The sequence below is a fragment of the Taurulus bubalis genome, assembly GCF_910589615.1.
Source record: "Taurulus bubalis genome assembly, chromosome: 13".
NCBI classification, from domain to species: Eukaryota; Metazoa; Chordata; class Actinopteri; order Perciformes; family Cottidae; genus Taurulus; species Taurulus bubalis.
Genome location: NC_136601.1, coordinates 8,263,613 through 8,282,736, shown reverse-complemented (window position 1 = coordinate 8,282,736; position 19,124 = coordinate 8,263,613). Strand labels below are relative to the sequence as shown.

General features: G+C 40.1%; 1 protein-coding gene across 1 annotated transcript in view; it reads right to left on the bottom strand.

Annotated features, from left to right (window-relative positions):
- The window catches only part of atp8a1 (ATPase phospholipid transporting 8A1), a gene marked incomplete at both ends in the record, with an annotated part of 86,583 nt that extends 71,966 nt beyond the window's left edge, over window positions 1–14,617 (bottom strand). The window contains 2 exons of the mRNA XM_079228612.1: window positions 14,429–14,527; window positions 14,569–14,617. Of these exons, the coding sequence (XP_079084738.1) occupies window positions 14,429–14,527; window positions 14,569–14,617 (148 nt within the window). The remainder of the gene's footprint in view (window positions 1–14,428; window positions 14,528–14,568) is intronic.
- Window positions 14,618–19,124: the final 4,507 nt, after the last annotated feature.

Sequence of the window (19,124 nt, the reverse complement as noted above, 5' to 3'; positions counted from 1 at the left end):
TAAAAGTACAGGTTACACAATGGACTCATTCCTCAATCAAATATTCTGCATTCTTGATCATTAAATGAAAAGAACAAAGTGGGATGGAGCAAAGTAGGCTGTATCAACACATCAAATGAGGGCTGACCGTGGGTCACAGAGATGCTTACGTACATTGTTGTTGTTTTTTTTAAAACACACACACAAATATATTTTACTTTTTGATTGGCGAGAGGCATTTCTGTGTCTTACTTTGCCTCAGTAGGCAAGGTCTAAAACAGCACCACTAGACAGCTAACATGCATGCTTGCTTTCCATGCTGGAGACAAGTGCTTTGTCATGAAAAAAGGATGTCTGGGGATTTTGCGGGAAAATCTCAAGCCTCTAGCTTGAAGCTGCTTACTGCAGTGCATGACAGCATGTAGTAAACACACAAAATAATCTCTCTATTGGACAGAGAGTGACTCACAAATATACAAGGGCGTTCCAACCAGTACATCCACTTTATTTAATTTATACAAGCGCAGGACTTCCTTTTTATGACATGGTAAGGCTGTCCTCTTTTGATCATCGCTCAAAAATCTACCAAAATCTACTAAATACCACTTCAGATATTCATAAACCAATAGACATTCAAGTTGATATGGAAGGAGACACTTAAGGCAGTGAAATGATATCTTGGTATAAAATGCACATTTCGTATTTGGAAAACCTTTTAAAAAACAATGCATAACAGTGCCAGCAAATAAAATAATATCCAGGTAAATACAACAAGGACCTTGTTAATTATTACTATTTTCAAGTAAAGATAAAGTCTTTGGACTTACTGTTTAGGAAGTCATTTTGCCAGTTTGGAATTAGCAGCAATGAAAGGATTGATTAGTTAGTAATTTTTCAAGCAAGAATAGAGAATAAAATGCTATAATTTTTCACCCTCCAGCTCCTCAAATAGAATGATTTAGTGCTTCAATTCCTTATATAAAAAATAAGATTATATTTTATAATATAACATAATAAGACTGAGTGTGTTTGGGTTTTGGGCCATTGGTCAGATGGAAACGGGCTTTGGGAAATTCTTCTTCGCTTTTTCCCCCCAGTATAGACACATATTTCATAATCAAAACAGTTCGCGCTCAAGGCATTTTGTAGTTACTGCAGTACATGTTTCAAACTGTGTTTCTCCTTAACTTCTCTGTCAGTGTTCATGTCAGAAAACAAATGTTCTGCCAAACTGATGTTCCACTTGAAGCTGAAATAACCAACACATGTACAAAGGTAGATTTTACAGGGATCATCTTAATTGTAAGCTGAGAAATAGTAATTAAATGAAGATTCCTGAGGTTCACATTTCCCAACCCTTGTGTTTTAATTTATATGTCTAGATTAATGGCCTCAGCACTGCCAGTCGAGCACTACAGTAAACCTCTTAAATCAACAGTCTTCAGACGCTCAAGTTGCATGCATGTGATCCGGTGGCTTTCCCGAGCATGCAGTTGTAGGGGTGTTAGACGTTCTGAGGTACGGGCAGAAAAAGCATAACTTCCTCAACTACAGACAAACCCTGGAGTTTAAAAATGGAAAGAAAGGCCATTCTGAGGCATGGAGGGAGGAGGACACAAGTGAGCTGCTTGAAACATCAACAACAACAAAACGCAGAGTCATAAGGTCTTGTAACCAGAGCCTCATGCCGGAAATGCCACAGTTGCAACCTGACAGTCGACAGTATTTTTTTTTCAAGTCATGTCAAGAGGAAACAAAAGGCTGACTCAGTCTACAAAGTCGAACTTTAAACTTTCTCTGCCCTGTTTTCCCCTCTTTCATTCGTACCTAACTCTTGGCCCTTTCTCTGTCATTTTACACAAAACCTGTATCTTATAATTACAGGTCTTGTTATTTTAATGATCCACTTGGCTTCACAAGAAGGATTACCGGAGGAGTGACTGACAAAACTGCCCCCCCCCCCCTCCCCCCCATCATCTACTGATAGTTTCTCTCCTTAGCATGCGCCTTCAGGGCTAAAAATAACTGGTCGCCTGTCGTCATTTGGTCACTGGGGGGAACATGGGTAGGTTACCCAGTCCTGTTATGTAATAAGTCAGATCAACGTAGGTAGCTTATTGGATTAGCGTGGTGGCAAAAGAGTGTGTGGATTTAGGCAGTAGATTAAAGAGTGGTGCCTACTGCTTAAGGAGGGAAACTTCCTGCCATGATGCCTGTGATTATTACTATTTAAAAAGGACCTATTTAGGAGCGATGCTTGTCCATTATATGATGTGGTTAACTCGTGATTCCAAGTAGTAAATTACAGTTCTACTTTTGGTGTAATGTGGGAACAGGGCTGTCTAGAACGCAAGACAAGCAAGGTTGGTTGTTTTAATTTGATAATGAGACACTAAAATGAATTCCACTCATCCTACATCACCACATTAGTAGGAAGTCCTCTTTGAGAGGAGGTAACTTCCCTACTCTTTCTTGTTTGTAGGCCTAGCCTCTTTTATCTGAAATTAAAACAGGATTTGCCCCCAAGAGCTCACCTGGTGACACTGGAAGACAGGTGGTTGGGAATGAGTAACTGCACTGAGTTAGGTGATAGAAAGGACATTACTCAAAGGCCTTCTACCTCACTGAGTATGGACTGGACGAGGACAGCGCTACAAGTTTGTGGCTACAACAATAATCCCATTATTTTGTTATGTTTTATTATATACAAGTAACAAAACAATTTCCTTGTATATAAGACATATTAATAATTGGGTGTACAGCAAAACGTATGCAAGCAATATTGTGCCATCGCTGCAGCAGCAGAGAATAACATCATGAGTTATGAGACCATCTGTAATGTCACCACAAATATAGCATCAATGTCACAGAAAACAGCCATGAATCACAACATTGCAGGTTTGTGTCCAGCTGGGGAGCCGTGTTGCATGCCACTCCCAATCTCTCTCATTGTCTAACTACCGCCTCTCTACGGCACACTGTCTAATGAAGGCATACAGTTCTCAATCTCAAAAACTGTTAGAGGAAATCATGAACTCAATGTTTAGTGAGAGCCTCACTCATTTTTGCAGCAGTAATATATAGCCAGTGTTTAAGTGATGGGCTACTCAAATGATAATAATTATACGTTAAAACGCGATCGCAGCTTGCACATCAAGTGACAAAGCCGGCAGACAAAGGAAGCTAAGAAACTACATCTTTAGAAGATGGGTGATCAAGGAATTAGTGTCTACAATGACAAATGAAAACAGGGGGCTGGCATAGCTGGCGACTGCACCATAAGGCCTGTGTGAAATAGCAGGCCAGAGGAGCTGGCTGAGCAGCTGTGATTGATGTTGGGTCTCTGTGCTCTGAATGAGCGCTCGCAGCAGGAGCCTGTGTGCTGTGGTAGGCCAGGTGCTGCAATGCACCAGTTGCAGCTGGTACTGCCACTGCTTAACTTACTTTGTCTCTCTCCTTTGAGCAGCTTTGACACAAGGGGTTCTACACAAAGTTTAAATAAAAACTGCACACAACACAAACGGTTGGATTATGTTCAACACGATGTACGGTAATGCATTATTATCATTATCAGTTACAATGATCCTGAATAAAAGATTGAGATCAGAATGCATGTTAGTTTCCATATTAGCATGTTAAACAAACTACTAAAAGAAAAATAACATTAGTTTTTAAAATAATGTCCTATGATTATTAACAATCAACATACTGCAGGTGTGCGACAGCGCAGCCAGAATACTCCTGTATGTCCTGTATTTGTCCCATACTAGACTTATTTTCATCACTTCTTTCTGTTGACTATGCCATATAAAAACACATATTTGCATATAATTTTATGTCAAATTAGTGTTCAAGTCTGACTACAAGTAGTTGGTAGCAGAATTACTTATTAGTATTTTGACCAGTAGGAGTTTTGGTTGTCAACCCTCAAAAACCTACCTGATCTCCAGGTTTCTTTTACAGCTACTATTCTCGCACACCTGATCCAATTAAAGGCTAAAGTACATATGAAACACTGTAATTGCATTAGAAGAGCAAAGGTAAAGCTAAAGCCATAAATGGGGTTTGCTGGGCTTGATGAGTTGCCAGAGAAACACAGGTCTAGTAGTCTTGTCCACTATTTCAGTTTGATGAATACATTTACAGTAACAACTCATATCACCACAGTTTGATGTCAAAATGTTTGATGTCACAGTTGTTACAGCTGATGTACTAAAAGTAACAATAGAAACCAGTTTGACATTCATATGCACCCCGATTGTAACTGTGGACTTCACCAATTTTAAAAGCAGCACACGAGGCCAACCCTGACAGGCCAACACCACAGTTCAAGAGTCTGGGGTTGAGAGGGGAAGGCGTTTCCATAATGAAAATAGCCATTCAGCAGCTTCCCCTTAACAAGCATTAATAGGATCTACCGCTCCAATATCCAGCTCATTTCCGAGTTTGTACCACACTGTGTGGGTAATGTACTCAGCCTCTACCATAGATGTCCCGGTGGGAACTGCTCTTAATATTCCCTGGTGGACACTGTGCATTTTCTCAGCACTAATTTCATTAACTGCGGGCGTGTCATGGCTCAACTACCCTGACATCAATAAAGAGAGCAAGAATGAGATACTGGGCGGATATTCACTGCAAACATGATTCTTAATCTGTGTTATATTAGGCTTTATAACAACACCTTTCATCTATTAATGGGGCCGGCGTATTACCCATATAGCTGGCTGTATAAAAACAATGTAAGAGGCATGGAAAGAGAAGAGAGAAAAGAGTAACAAGGAGCCAAATAAAGCTCAGTAGAAGTAGAGAGCAGAAGCACGCCGCTCTGGAGGGGAAGCCTCCAGTGGAAGGATCAATGCCATAAAGTGTCGTAATGAGTTTGGATGCAGGCCAGATGTCAGGATTATTGCTTGTGTCAGCCAACAGACAGACGGGTGGAACAATACTCACAAGGGGGCACGTATTTTGGAGCCCAATGGGAAAAACTGGGCCCAACATGATTGGCATTGGCCAAGGCGTGCTGGTCTTCCCCGGTCTGTCTTTTTATTTCTCGCTGAGTGTTGCAGGATACAGAGACACTCTGCAACCATGGAACCATGTGATACCTGAGAGATTGTTTTAGGATACTTAAATTATTTTAATCAGACTTGAACTTTATTTCTTCCGCTGTAATAATTAGCATGGTCAGCTCAGTCTCATAATAACTGCTGACAAGTTGACTGTATTGTCTCTCAATACTAATACATGATATACTAACAACAAGTGGCAGTGTGATATTATTGCTACCATGACTGTCAACACAAGCAAGATTAAATACATCTAATGGCAGCAACGACAGGAACAATAATGACGAAGCACAGCACATCAAGACACTCAGGGTTAGATACTAAAGAACACAATAAACAACTGACAAATACTAACTTCCCCAAAATATGAAGAGTATATTGGCTCCCTATTATCACAGTAACAACACTAATCATTGTTCTCAAAATAAGAGGATCAACTACAAATAGTAGTTAAGTCCAGATATTTTTAGCAACCATATCTTATTCTGGTTATTTATGTTTGACCTCAAATAAAGTCTTTAAAACCAATCTTAAGAGATATCATGTCACATGCTGGCAGCATTTTACAACCTCCTTGGTCACCTACTATGTCTATGATTACACAGTGATGAGTCAGTTGGCTCCATGACTAAGCCTTGAGATTCTTCAGAGGCCCATGAGTGAATCACCAGGCTATAACATGGAAGTAAATCAAAATCGCAAAAAGGCTTTTTGTTCTTCCAGAAATAGGTCCAAGCAGAGTCCAATCTAACTGTTGAGATACCGAACAAGCACTAATGAGCCTGGGAGAGTTGTAGGCTGGTCAATAAAGTGGAGATGAGGAGGCACGTGACCTGGCCACAACTAGGCTCCCACACGATTCATTCAATAATACCAGAGTGGGTGGGGGCAGGCAGCTTGGGGCTACTGACATTGATCTAACAAGAACAAATGAATGGCAGCCAAGCCACAGTCAAGAGGCTTCGAGAAAAACTGCCTCAGACAGACAATCCGAAGGAAATACAAGTTACTTGGCTCCTGTGGAAATGTTTTGCACACATTAGACCACCATGTAACAAGTAATAAAAAGAAGTAAGACACAAAGGTGAGGTGTAATATGGCATTTGGCATTGTCAGTCTGCAGATTGTTCACCTTAACCTGAGGCTATCTAACATTGTTATTAGGGTCAAATTAGTTCCAAATCCCTGGGCTTTGGGATTTTTCAACTCACTGAGCCTAATGTGCCATTCATATCTGCTCATCACCACCCAAGAAAGATGTGTTTATGATTAATTTATGCCAGATACAAATTTCAGTAGACAAAGCAGTCACAGTCTATTCATGGGAATCAAAGGCCCAGAGATGAAACCATTCGTCAATTGGGGGGAAAAGAGCTGGAGGGGCATAAAGATACTGCCTCAATCTAAGCAACAGAAACATCTATAAATCGCTTATCAGATCCCAATGCTGTAACCATCACTCACAACAACAACAACAGGGCAGCTGCAGAATTAATCCCCCTCCCTGTCCGGCACCGTCTGGCTCCTCGTAGGCTCAGGCGGGCTACAGTGGGACTGACAGTCCAGGGACAACATAGGCAGCTGGGGCTTGCTGTGACATCACAGGGATGGCCTGGATTAGTTTAGCGTGGGATCTACAAGGGCAGAAACCTTTCCACCGTGTGTGACTTTATGAATGGTAAAAAGGAAGGGCTTATGCCGTGCAAGGCAAAAGATCTGAAACAGGAAATAGACCTTGTGAATACCAGTCATCGTGTTGTGTCAGTGTTGTGCCTAACCTCAAGCTACTGTTACTTGTCTCCATTAAAATATATGTTAAAAGAATGTTTTGACATTTCTTGACTTTCCACCACAGATGTTGGAGAGCGGAGAAAAAATATAAATTAATCTATAAAGTGACTGAAAATTAATGAACAACAAATGTGTTAAATAAATCAATCATTATTGGGTTATTCATCAAGCAGCAAGACTTCAGAGTCTCCCGCTATGCTAGCGGCTCCGTGAAGCTTTACTTGAGCTAAATGTTCAAAGGATCACCAAAGTTATTAGGAACCAAATATGAATGTCTGCAGCAAATTTAAAAGCAATCTATAAAATAATTTGAAGATGTCTCCTTGCACTATGGACAGTTGTGATTTTTCAATGTGTTCTGACATAAAAAAATATATTTTTTAAATGAAAATCTAAAATCTGTTTGACAGACAGACAGACAGACAGACAGACAGACAGACAGACAGACAGACAGACAGATAGATGTATACGTTATTCACCCCCAAGGGGAAATTAGTTTGTCACAGTAGCAAAAACAATGCATAGAAGACACAACAAAATATCAGGAATGAAAAATACTCAAGTGCAAAAAAGTATGTGCAATGTATATAAGTATGGATAGTGACTACTAAACAAAAAAACAACAAAAGTGGTGCAAGGGCTATTGATGTTGATGTTGAATCAATTGACGGAGGATCTGGCCAGAAGTGATGCACCTGCCTTCCCCAAGGCCCTTCTTCCTGTATTCACAGGGTGCAAATGTACTGCAACCACTGCAAGACTTTAAAACCCACACTGTGTCTGAAATCATTCACTAATTCACTACTCCCGTCACTATCCAGGGAGTTAATGTAGAGGACGATGTAGAGGACTATATATTGAGCTCATCTGCTAAATTAAAAAGCACTTTCGGACACTGCTCAGGTCACTTTCTCCACGCCGTTAACTATGTCATTGCTGTCGCAGAGTTCAAACGTGCCAGATCAACGTCGGCTGGGAGACCAATCGCGTTGCTCTTCTCTCGTCCGTCTGCCATTACTCCTTTAGCTCAATGCATTATGGTATAACGTGTCAGTGTTAGTAGCCATTGTTGAAGACAACTTTTAGTAATGGTAAGAATAATAATTATCACTATATGTTTGAACAGCACTACACAATGGGGAACTCACTATAGAGTCCACTATATAGCCATGAGTGAGTGAATTTGGAAAGAGCCTCAATGTTATTAATTTTCAGAACTTTTTTAAAAAGACACATTTTGAGCGTTTAGAGGATTATCATACACTGTGTAACTCAACGTTGCCATCAGCTGCTTCGTGCAGCACAGCTTCTTAGGTATACAGGTAACAGGTTACAACAGGCCACGATAGCATGTGACCATTTGTTGTGTCTGTCTCTGCTATAAGGCCCGATGGATTGGTTGAGATAACAAGGATGTTGTCTCCTGTCCGACTCTCCTAAAGATGAATGATGTAATAGGCGGTTTATTCACACTGCCCAATTATGTTTATGTTAACTGCCAAAGCAGAAAATCAGGTGACATTCTTATTGTGAAAGGAAAAATAATGACGTGGAGAACACCTTATTTCCCTCGACCAACAGTCAACAATGGCATTCTTTAACCATGAAAGCTATCTAGCCTTATCCAAGTACCTTTAGTTGCCTAAAGTTTAAACATTCCTCGTGAGCTATACTATTTTTGACCACAGGCCTATTTTGCATGAGGATGTAATGTGCAGCTTTACTTGGTAGGAAAGTCCAACAAAACTCAGTATTGGCATACTCAATATAGACAAATATTCAATGATTGAGATCCGGACTCTGATCGGAAATGGAGGCTAAAAACTAGATGCTGACCATTGCACTAATTGAAATATAAAAATGGCTGAGCAATGACGATTAATCCAATTCAATAGTATAGTAATGTGTTAGCTTAACAAGAAAAAAGTGCTACATCATCATCCAGAACAGAGGAAGTAACACAAATAAACCCTTTTTCAGCTCTATATAGGAAATAACCAACTAGACGCCAATCTGGTCATTGAATCAGCCATCGACAGCAGCATTCATGTATTCATACAGGATCTATTAATAACAGGATCAATTCAATTACTGCCTTAACTACAAGAGCGCATGCATTCATCTAAGAGATGGAAACTTTATTATCTACAGACAGTAAACTCAACACAGGAAGTCCTTAATGTGTGTGTTTTTTAGTGGAAGCAGCACTGTGGCCCAGTTGGACATAAAGTTGAGACAGGAACGGGGCCATAACAAGCTTGAGATCTTGGGGTCAAGGGCAGCTCCCCCGCCATTGATGGTGTTGCTATTCTGTGGAGTGCCTGCTGACACGTCTCCATCTGACCTTGTCATCCCGCTGTGACAGGATCATATTGACTAACTCCTGATAGTGGAGGCTTGCTGCATTGTACGGCTGTTCATATCACATGTGTGTGCGTCACATATACAAATACAGCCAGGATAAAAACAAAGCCACCAGCAAAAATAATATATATGATCGCGGATTCAGTTTAGGGCCTTTTTTCTCAGTGTCCGATGCTGCTGTCATTAAGCATTGGGCTGATTTATCTCCCTACGTGTATATGTTTGCAAGGCTGTTTTTCAGTGTCTCGTAAATAAAATTAAATCTTAGAAACATGAGTGAGGATCTCCTTCTGACCTGCAGATCAGAGGCTCTAATAAATTCCAGAAAATTGATGGTTCAAGGACGCTTGAGCCTTTCAGGACATGAAGACATTCCATTAATTGAGTTTAGAGCTGCAGAACTATAGTCTCTAGTTTATTTTTTACATTCTCAATATTTTGGTAGACTACTTCAGAATAGCCAAATTATTAATATCGAAAAGAAAGATATGTCAGTACTGTCAATGTTTTGTTCTTGTTTGTAAAAGCAGCAATATAGATACTCATAAGATTTTCGGAGTTTATTTCACTTTTCTGGCCTGATAACGGCAAGGATATTCACATTTTTGAGATGTAACAAGAAGAAAGACCATCTGAAAAGATGGTATTGCCCAGAGCCAAAATCGTTCTATAATTAATAGCAAAAGAATCCCATAGCCCACAGCAGACGCTCGCAAGATAATTTATCTGGCCATAAGTACGGCAATACATTTTGTAAGAGCAGAAACAATAGGTTGATTAATTGAGCAACAGAAAATTATTCTGCAACAATTTTGATTATTAAATTATTCTCTAGTTTCAGCCTCTCAAATGTGAAGACTTGCTGCATTTCTGTGTTTAATATTTCTGTAAATTGAATATTCTTTGGTTTTGGACATCTGAAGATGCCACCTTTGTCAGATCTAAGATAATATTCATATTTTTCTCATTTATAGATCACAATTCTTTTTATATATATGTATATATATTTATTTATTTTCTTCTTTTTTTTCTTAATCATTATTATTTTGGGGGGCATTGTATGTCTTTATTGTCTAGCCAACAGAAAGAAAATAGATATAGAAAGAGAGTAGTTGAGAGAACGTTGAGAGAAAGAGAACGGCATGTGATAAAAGTCCCTCCCAAACAAGGAATTTTGTGTTCATGTCTGTACTCCATAACCTCCAAGGCCACCATGGAGCTCCACAATTATTAATTTACTCAAATAAATAATTAACAGATTAATCAAAAATAAGAATGATTGTTAGTTGTTAGCACCCCTAAATAGAACAATGCAGTTTCTTAACAGACAATCCTCATGACACTGTCTGTAAAGATCTCACTCGTCAGCTCATACGTTGGGTCAATATAAAGACGTGCAAATATTAGGGTAAGTTATGCGTCTCTACATCCGTTTCTGTGTGGAGCATTTTCACATCTCCCTCCCTCCTCACCTGCCACGTCTTGTTGCTTTGCAGACAGAGGAGAGTCATTGACGTGGGGAGAGTATACCTGAAGAAACACATATTAGACTGGCTGCAGGTTCGTGATGGAGGCAGGACATTAAGTGAAAACTAGAGCAGAGGAGATGTCCCATGCCGACACATCGACAGAGTGGAGAGGACTGAGGGGACTTGATATGACACACCAGCGGCCCCAGACAGGGGATTTAGTGGCATGTTGGGCTTTTGTGCCACATTATTATCAGCCAGTGATCCGCCAGGCACATGGGCAGCTCTCAATCCCTTCAGAAGGGAGCAGTCTATCCCTCTCCAGTCTCCCTCCCCATGCTGTTCCTACTATTCAGACTGACCGCGGCTTAGCTGGTGTTATTGAAATGCTACGGAGGAACATCCTGCTTCCCTTACACATGAAAAAAAATCCTGAGAATGACAGAAAGGTAGAAATATAATGCCTAAAGATGAGGCAGACTACTTTGTGTCTTTACAAACTAGTATTTGGGCAACCAGATGCTGAGGACCACCTTCTATCATGTGAATCAGCTGATGCAAAATGACAAGATTTGTTTCTTTTGATAGATACATTTTCACAGGACAGGCTTACCTGCCTATTGGCACCTTATTTGTGAGAGCGGATTTTGTCTGTCTGCAGATAGGCATGCAAGCTAAGACGGCAAACAGGATGCTTCTTGCCATTTGCCTTAACTTGCGTGGCTTCTGTGGAAGCAGGTATCAAGCGCCCTCTCGTAGAAATTTGTATTGGAAAGATCAACGTCTAAAAGGTGCCTGTCTGTCAGGGCAGGATCAAACATTAAATACGTGGATAGCTGCTGACGTCACCTGTACCCCAAGTGTCCTAGATAAGATTATTTTGGCAACACATCCAGGCACAGGATGGCAGTGATCCACAGCACAGCAGAGAAGAGTGACAAGGAGAGGTGCGGCACGTGGTGGGCAAGACTGGGGAGTGTGCGGCACGAAGAGCTGACGGACAGGCCGCTGATGGATTAGGTGGTAAGCCTGGCAAGGGCTGCCCTTTCTCGATGGAAGTCTGCCTGATGCAGTCTGGTGATTAAAAAATAAAACTGAAGGGTGGGGAGTGTGCTTAGGCTCCCATAAAAAGCAGCCGACAGAAATGTTGCGGAACAGACGCGTGATTGAGCAAAATACTTCACTAGATATGGAGCCACGAGAGCTGGAAACGTTGGTGCTGGAGCAGAACAATAGGTCGTCAGCCTGGCACGGTACAGGAGGTGATCAAATCCTACGTTCAAAAAGATGCTTGCAAAAGGAACATGATACTGTTTTCACTGAAGCAGGGGGGTGACAGTGTGGGTTTAGTGCCATGGGGAGTCAAGAGAAAAAACGCTAAATCGTTTGCTCTTTGTAACCTAAAAAAGGTAGTGTGTGTGGTAGTTGCGGGTGACAGTGATAGCTGCTGCATAATTAATCTGTTTGCTCTTGTGACTGCAGGAGCCACATTGGTCAACAGTTCTCTATAGAATCTATACTAGCATTTAATTATTTAGATTTCTTCCAGTAGGATGCATCGGGCCTTCGGTGGCATAACACTATATTTTGTTGTTGTGGTGCACACAATGAGAAATTGCTTTATAATGATAATTAGGTTGGATTTATGAAAAGCATATGAATAGTTTTTTACTGACATCTATTTTTATCATTGCATTTCGGTAAAACCACTGAATCTTAGTAGTCAGTTTATTATTACTGATCATTTAAAACTGTTTGTCTGAAAGACAATCTTACCACCATGTAATTAGTTATGTCCTTAAAATACATGTGTACATGTACAAAATACTGTATTTTGAATGATTGGAAGAAATAGAAATGGTGATATCAAGGCCATCCATTTATGAATATGGTTATGCAGGTATGACCAATATTCATTTGCGGGCACGATTTTTGGTTTGTAATGGAAATAACAAATTTATTTGTGAGAACAATCTTTGGAGTAGATACATTTGTGTATTGTAAAGGTTCTCAGTATTGAAATCTTTAGAATTATGATAAGCAACAAAGCTCATTGAGGCCAATATTTCTACCTATATTGATTATTCTGCGCCAATATGATATGATTTCCACATGTAGTATATACATATTTATAATGTGTAAAAACACATTTCCAACATTCTCAGCTACTTGGATGAAGTACCTAGTTCAGAAATACTGCTTGTATGAACACATACTAAAATAGAGACCATCTTGCGATGACATCAAAACAGCCATGACGCCAAAAAAGTCTGAATCAGAATCAACTAGAATGGCCAAGTAAGCACATACAAGGAATTCAACACCAGTATTTTGTTACCCTCGATGTACAAGCAAATAAGACGACGTAAGGCTAAAAACAGGTAAAACAAAGCTGACTAAAGGTAAAAATAAACACAGGACTACTAATGGCCCCTTCCACACTTATTGCCCCCATACTTCACAGTTGTGGTGCTATTGCGACAAAATCTTTCCATAGATAGACTAAGGGACACACCTGGCAAAGTACTCAAAACCGCTGTCGTAGTTCCTGCTACAGCAGGTGTCTCCAGGATCACATTTGACCAGATGACCCACACAGACTCATAAAGTGAAACTGCACTACTAAAAGGTAAATGAGATTGCACACTGCATTATCATAGAAATGTAATTAACCGCCTCAATGTGAAGCACATATTAGTTATGCAAATGTGCCCTTATCTTGTACATTTTTAGTTATGGATCAACTTATATAGAAGTATAGGAAATACTAATGAGCAAAAGTTAATTTTGTATTAACTTTAGAGAGGTCAGATAGCTTGCTTTATTAGCCAAAAATGTTTACTCAACAGCAATAACTCAGATTGAGATATTAGTCTGAGTCTAGAATTATAAATCTAACCAAAGCAAAGTCAAGTGCAACTAGGAGAAAAACAAACTGCACTGTAGGTACCATCAATAATAACAATACAATATGTTATTGACACATGCAGATGACTTCAGACCCCGGTCCAGAGAGGTCAGGATGAGCCACGAATAAGTGATGGGAGGAATCCCACAGGACGGTGCATCTGGAGCCAGTAAGAGGCCTGTGTGTGCCCAGCCAAATAGGTACTCTCCTGGATAAACAAACAGACCCAAAGATACTAAGCAGCCTTTGGCACCTAAACATAAACAAATCCCCTTATGAGAATTCAAATTACTTTCGTAATGCGTATGTATCCGTATCCTCTGTCCCTGGCAAACACAACTGAGATGCAGCAGAAAGCTACTGGTGCAGTGAGGGAGTGAGGGTCCCAGCTGAATTACAATGGCTGTATTATTAGACCCACGCTACTGTACATGCCATTTGTTGGAAACTTGTTATTGTGCTGCAAGACTTGTGGCTACTGGCACTAAGCATCAACTGCAGTACTCCTGTTCCCTTCTCCTGCTTTCTGAGATGATGGTACTTTTGTGTTGGACAGGGTGGGGGGGTGGTTTCAGTCTGGATGGGTGCCAGGTTTGCTGGGTCAAGTCAGGTTAAGTATATTAGTTTCATTTTAAGAAGCTTCATGCAGACTAACACAACATATAAAGCGTTTGTCTGGAAACCCCCGTGTTTTTTCTGCAGATATATGACAGCAGACTCTCTTCATTGAAAAGTTGTATTCTTGAAGCTATTTTATGTAGACTCCTTCAGAAAACTCCCACGGCCCCTCCGGGGTTTCCTTGACCCCTGTTGGGGGCTCCTTTTCCCGGCTTTAGCTAGCAACTTACTGTCCTGCGCTCCCAGAGAGCTATAACGTGAACCGTAACACCGGTCGGCCTGCCTATGGTAACAATGATATAGACCGGGGACCTGATTTCCAAACATTTCTGCAACACACAAAAACGAAGTAAAGATTGTCATTACATACCCTCCGACCGGGTACGAAGATCAGACATCGTTCTCTGGACGGGCGGCATCTCTCCACACAGAGCCGGGCCACGGCACCTGTCAAGCGGCCGCGGCTTGTTAGTTCTGCTCCCTGTGACTGCTGCTTTTTCTACACCGTCAAAGAAGAAGAAAAAAAAAGAAGAAAAAAAAAAAAGAGGCTAAAATTCAACAAAAGAACCTCTCTCGTGCGGGCGGTACTGCTGCGTATTTACTCTTAATGAAAAATACAGACGAGTTACAACATTCATTGCCTGGTGGTGACAGAACCATGCCCAGGAGCCCCCGGCTTCACGGAACCCCCAGCATCCCAGTTTACACGTCGGATTATAAAGCCGATAGACGTCTTCGGTACAGGAGCAGGGGACATGGATTTACCATAAACTGACGTGAGGGGGACGGTGCCGTTTCACATTATGGACCGTACCACATTCACCCGCAGTGGGAGGGGTGTGCGAGAACATAATAACTCTCGTTTTACTGCGGCTAGGAAATATATGTCACGAACGGTATGTTTTTACGAGGATATGAAAAAAGACAAAGTGCCGGATTGTAATCGGTGGGGTAAATAATGATTATGACATAGATACGTATTTCAAATTCGCCCATAAATTGTCCGTTGGTGTGGACGCCTACCCCCTCTGCAGTAGATGTTGTTCACAGCTTGAAGACATAACTATAGTACACTGGGTGGGAGTTGGCTTTTCACAAAAATGTCTTGTTTTAGTTTAAAATCAATTCATTAATGTATTAATAGTAATTGCAATGTCAGAAAATGCCCCCCCATAAATAAATAAAACATTATGTTATGTAATTTATTATTATATTTATTCCATTTAATCCTTGAACTATATTGCTAAATTATATTTAGATGAATTTTTACAAAAAGAATCATGCTCTGTAAATACTTTGTGATCTTATCATTATGCTGAATATACATATACATTTTCTGAATGTTGTCTTGTACTTTATGTTAATCAATAAAACTACTGATTACATTTGCTAATATGTTACTGTTGTTGTTGTTTTATTATTGGTGTATGTTTGAATATACCAATTATTGGTTAATTCAATGTACTTCGTACATAAACAAAAGTGAACAAAAAATAATGATATTGATAATTCGTGAATTCCGTCACTAATATTTTGAAAAGCAGAAAAGCCAGTGTCCACATAAACAGGAGAGGAAGTCCTATTTGGTTGGTGTATAACCTTTACTTTTTTTCTTAGTTGTTTTCCTTTTAACAAGGAAGACCTCTGTTCTGTTCAACCACAAACCAGACTGCAGGACTAATTTCTCAAAAGAACAGTCTAATATTTTGGAAATATACTGTCTGTAGTGTGGTGCAATGGCGTGTCCAGACATGAATCACACACACACACACACACACACACACACACACACACACACACACACACACACACACACACACACACACACACACATGCTGAAAGGGCATTCATGTTCCATGTCTTTCTCAACTACTCTATCTACTTTAGTCAGTAGCATTAGAGTGCCTTACACTTTCTTATATTCCTGTGTTTCATTTTTGTTATTTTAAAGATAAATAGACCTGTCACAACACAACAGAATGGCACCATCACAGATAGCCAATCATCATTAAGGATGATGGAGAGGCACCTGGTTTAACTTAATAATTTAAGAGTCTGAGTAAGGCAAGAACACTTCTATTAATAATCATACATCTGTCTGCCGAGAGTATGAAGAATGGACATGTTTCATCAACTATGTTGGACTGAACACCCACCAACCAACCAGCCTGTCATCATTATAATCTAATGACTGTTGTTCCTGGTAGAACCACAACATGTTTTAATTCCAGTAACCTCACTTTAAACACGGGGCTTCTTTTTTAAATATGCTGTTCAGTTTCATCAGATGACTCCAACATAATTTGTCGCAGAGGCAAAAACTAAAACATTTCACAACAATTTCTAATGTCACAAATTTATTAAATATTCTTCCTTCCCATAAACAGGGGAGACTAAACCCATAAACACATAAATAATAAAATACTGGACAGCAGTTGTAAGCAAAAACTAGTATCCGTCAGTATTATGTGATTATTGTCCAGAGAGCAGCTCAGGATAAGATCTAATCCAGGGTGGGCATTTTACAGCTTCCTTTAAACCCCTCATCAGCGTGTTACTCTCCTGTCACAGATCTGTTCCAACACGGACCCACAGTTACCAAAATTAGGACGCATTAAATAAAACAATACAAATGCAAATGCAGAGAACAAAGCAGCAACAACACCGTCTCTGCTGCGTCTGCCTGGCTGTACAGTAAATCAAAGTGTGTCCTCATTGTCACTGCAGTTGAAATGCAAATCACACCGGAGACAGCATTTGTACAGCAGCAGCACCACTGCAGTTTCCTGAGAGAACTGCAGTGTTACAGACACACCAGTTGTGTGTGTGTGTGTGTGTGTGTGTGTGTGTGTGTGTGTGTGTGTGTGTTTGTGTGTGTGTTGCACCGGCAGTATGTTTATAATGCTTAGTGTCCTACTTGTATGTATGTGGATTTTGTTGTGTTATTGCTGCCAAACTTCTGGCATATTTTCACGTGATATGAAACTTTGTTGGGAATGATTCAGGCGACTATTTTGATCCATATTCCCTGTAAAATTTCAAATGCATTTATACTGTTGTGGGGATTAGAGGGAAAGGATATTATGCTTTGTGTATGAGGAGTGTGTAGAGGCTGGAAGGCACATCAGAGTTCACATCTCTTTGAACAATAAGATTCGATATCTTAAGATTTGGGTATGCCCATAATTTTGGGTAAAATTCAACGTGCAGTCCTATTCTTTACAGCCAGAATAGAGCCAACACACAAACACAGAGAGATTGTGTTACATTCAGGATTCACCACATCCAAAAATAAGAAATGAACACCTGAACATCGACGCCTCCTCCTGTGCCTGCTAGAGACACATCTCTCACAAAGATTTCCTTTCTTTCTCCCACTCCACCTAATTCAACATCAGCTTGCCACCACGGGGATTTGGCTGGTACAGCTCCCACGGTTGCTAAGCAACAGTGACAAGAAGCCTGCCTCTTCGATTATGTGTGTGTGTGTGTGTGTGTGTGTGTGTGTGTGTGTGTGTGTGTGTGTGTGTGTGTGTGTGTGTTTTACAGCCGATCCGGTCCAAACAATGACTCATTCAACCAGCCGTAACAATTTCCACCACTGTCAAAATCTGTGTCAATTACAAACAGTATCAGTTTATTTAGATAAAAAAAAAAATCTTTCTCAGAGTGGCCTCAAAAGATTTCACTGATGCCATTGATCACCTCTGTTTTTTGATAAACTACCGCAGAGTAAATATACATGTTGACAGACTGTGATTGAAATACAAATAACAGATCAAGCACAACAAAAACATTGACACGCGTTTACAATCAAGTCCTTTTACTTTTATTTTTGTTCACGGCTCAAAATACATATTGATAACAGGAATAACCTTCCACCATCAGTCCAATTCTTTAACTCAGCTTTATAATGTATCAATATAAATGGTATTTCCTTGATGTACTTCTTGTTACTGCTACCTGATTATTTTATTTTGGGGTGGAATATCTCAACAAAGTGTTTTGTTCAAAGGTATACATTGCAATGAATCACTAATTTGGCAGCAATGAGGCAGAAAGAGGGATTGAGTCCACAATGGCTTCTATCGTCATGTTCAAAAGGGCTCAGTGAAGTAGAGTCAGGCTCATAACTTCAATCAATCAAACAGAAAATACATTAATGAGCGTGATCCTTGAACCTCTTCTGAGCTGCAAACACTCTCATACACCGGCCTTTAAAATCCTCACGGTCACCTTCTCTACATCAAACTATAGTGAGTTTGCAGTGTCCTTCAGAGAAAAGTCTGGCTGAATAATAAATGATAATGTTTGTAAGCCCCTGCCTCTGCAGGAAAATACTTTGAGCCACTTTGCTGCTGTTGAGAGAGGAAATACTAAGGAAAGAAGTAATGCAGCTTAAATCCTGCACCAGCTTACTGGATCCTATCCCAGATGCTTTTAAAAGGGTATCCAGTTGACTATAGAGGATTAAGTACCGGCTATTTCCCTTACTGATATTCATCCCATACCAGAAACTGCTATTGTTAAACCTCTCCTGAATGTAACCTTGATGCTTTTTGGTTTAAAAGTAAAAGCATCACTAAAACAGCTTGATTCAGGCATTCATTGTATTTTATGGGCCCATTCATTTGGCTTTTTATGATCATCACAGCATTGAGACAGCAGGACGAGACCATTTCTCCTTTCTAATGCTTTTAGATTAAAAAAATGTCTTTGATATTAAAAAAAACAAAAACACAAATGTATTGTGGCTGCAAACGCACCGTGGCTGCAAACGCTTTGAAGTTCAGGCTCCAAATCCTTACCCTGAAAATTGTGTCTCAATCTCTTCAGGATAAATTAATCCTGCTCCTTCTCACTTGGGTTAAAGAATTGTGTTATTGATTTTATCATTAATCATTGCTCCTTCTCTTCACACTGATC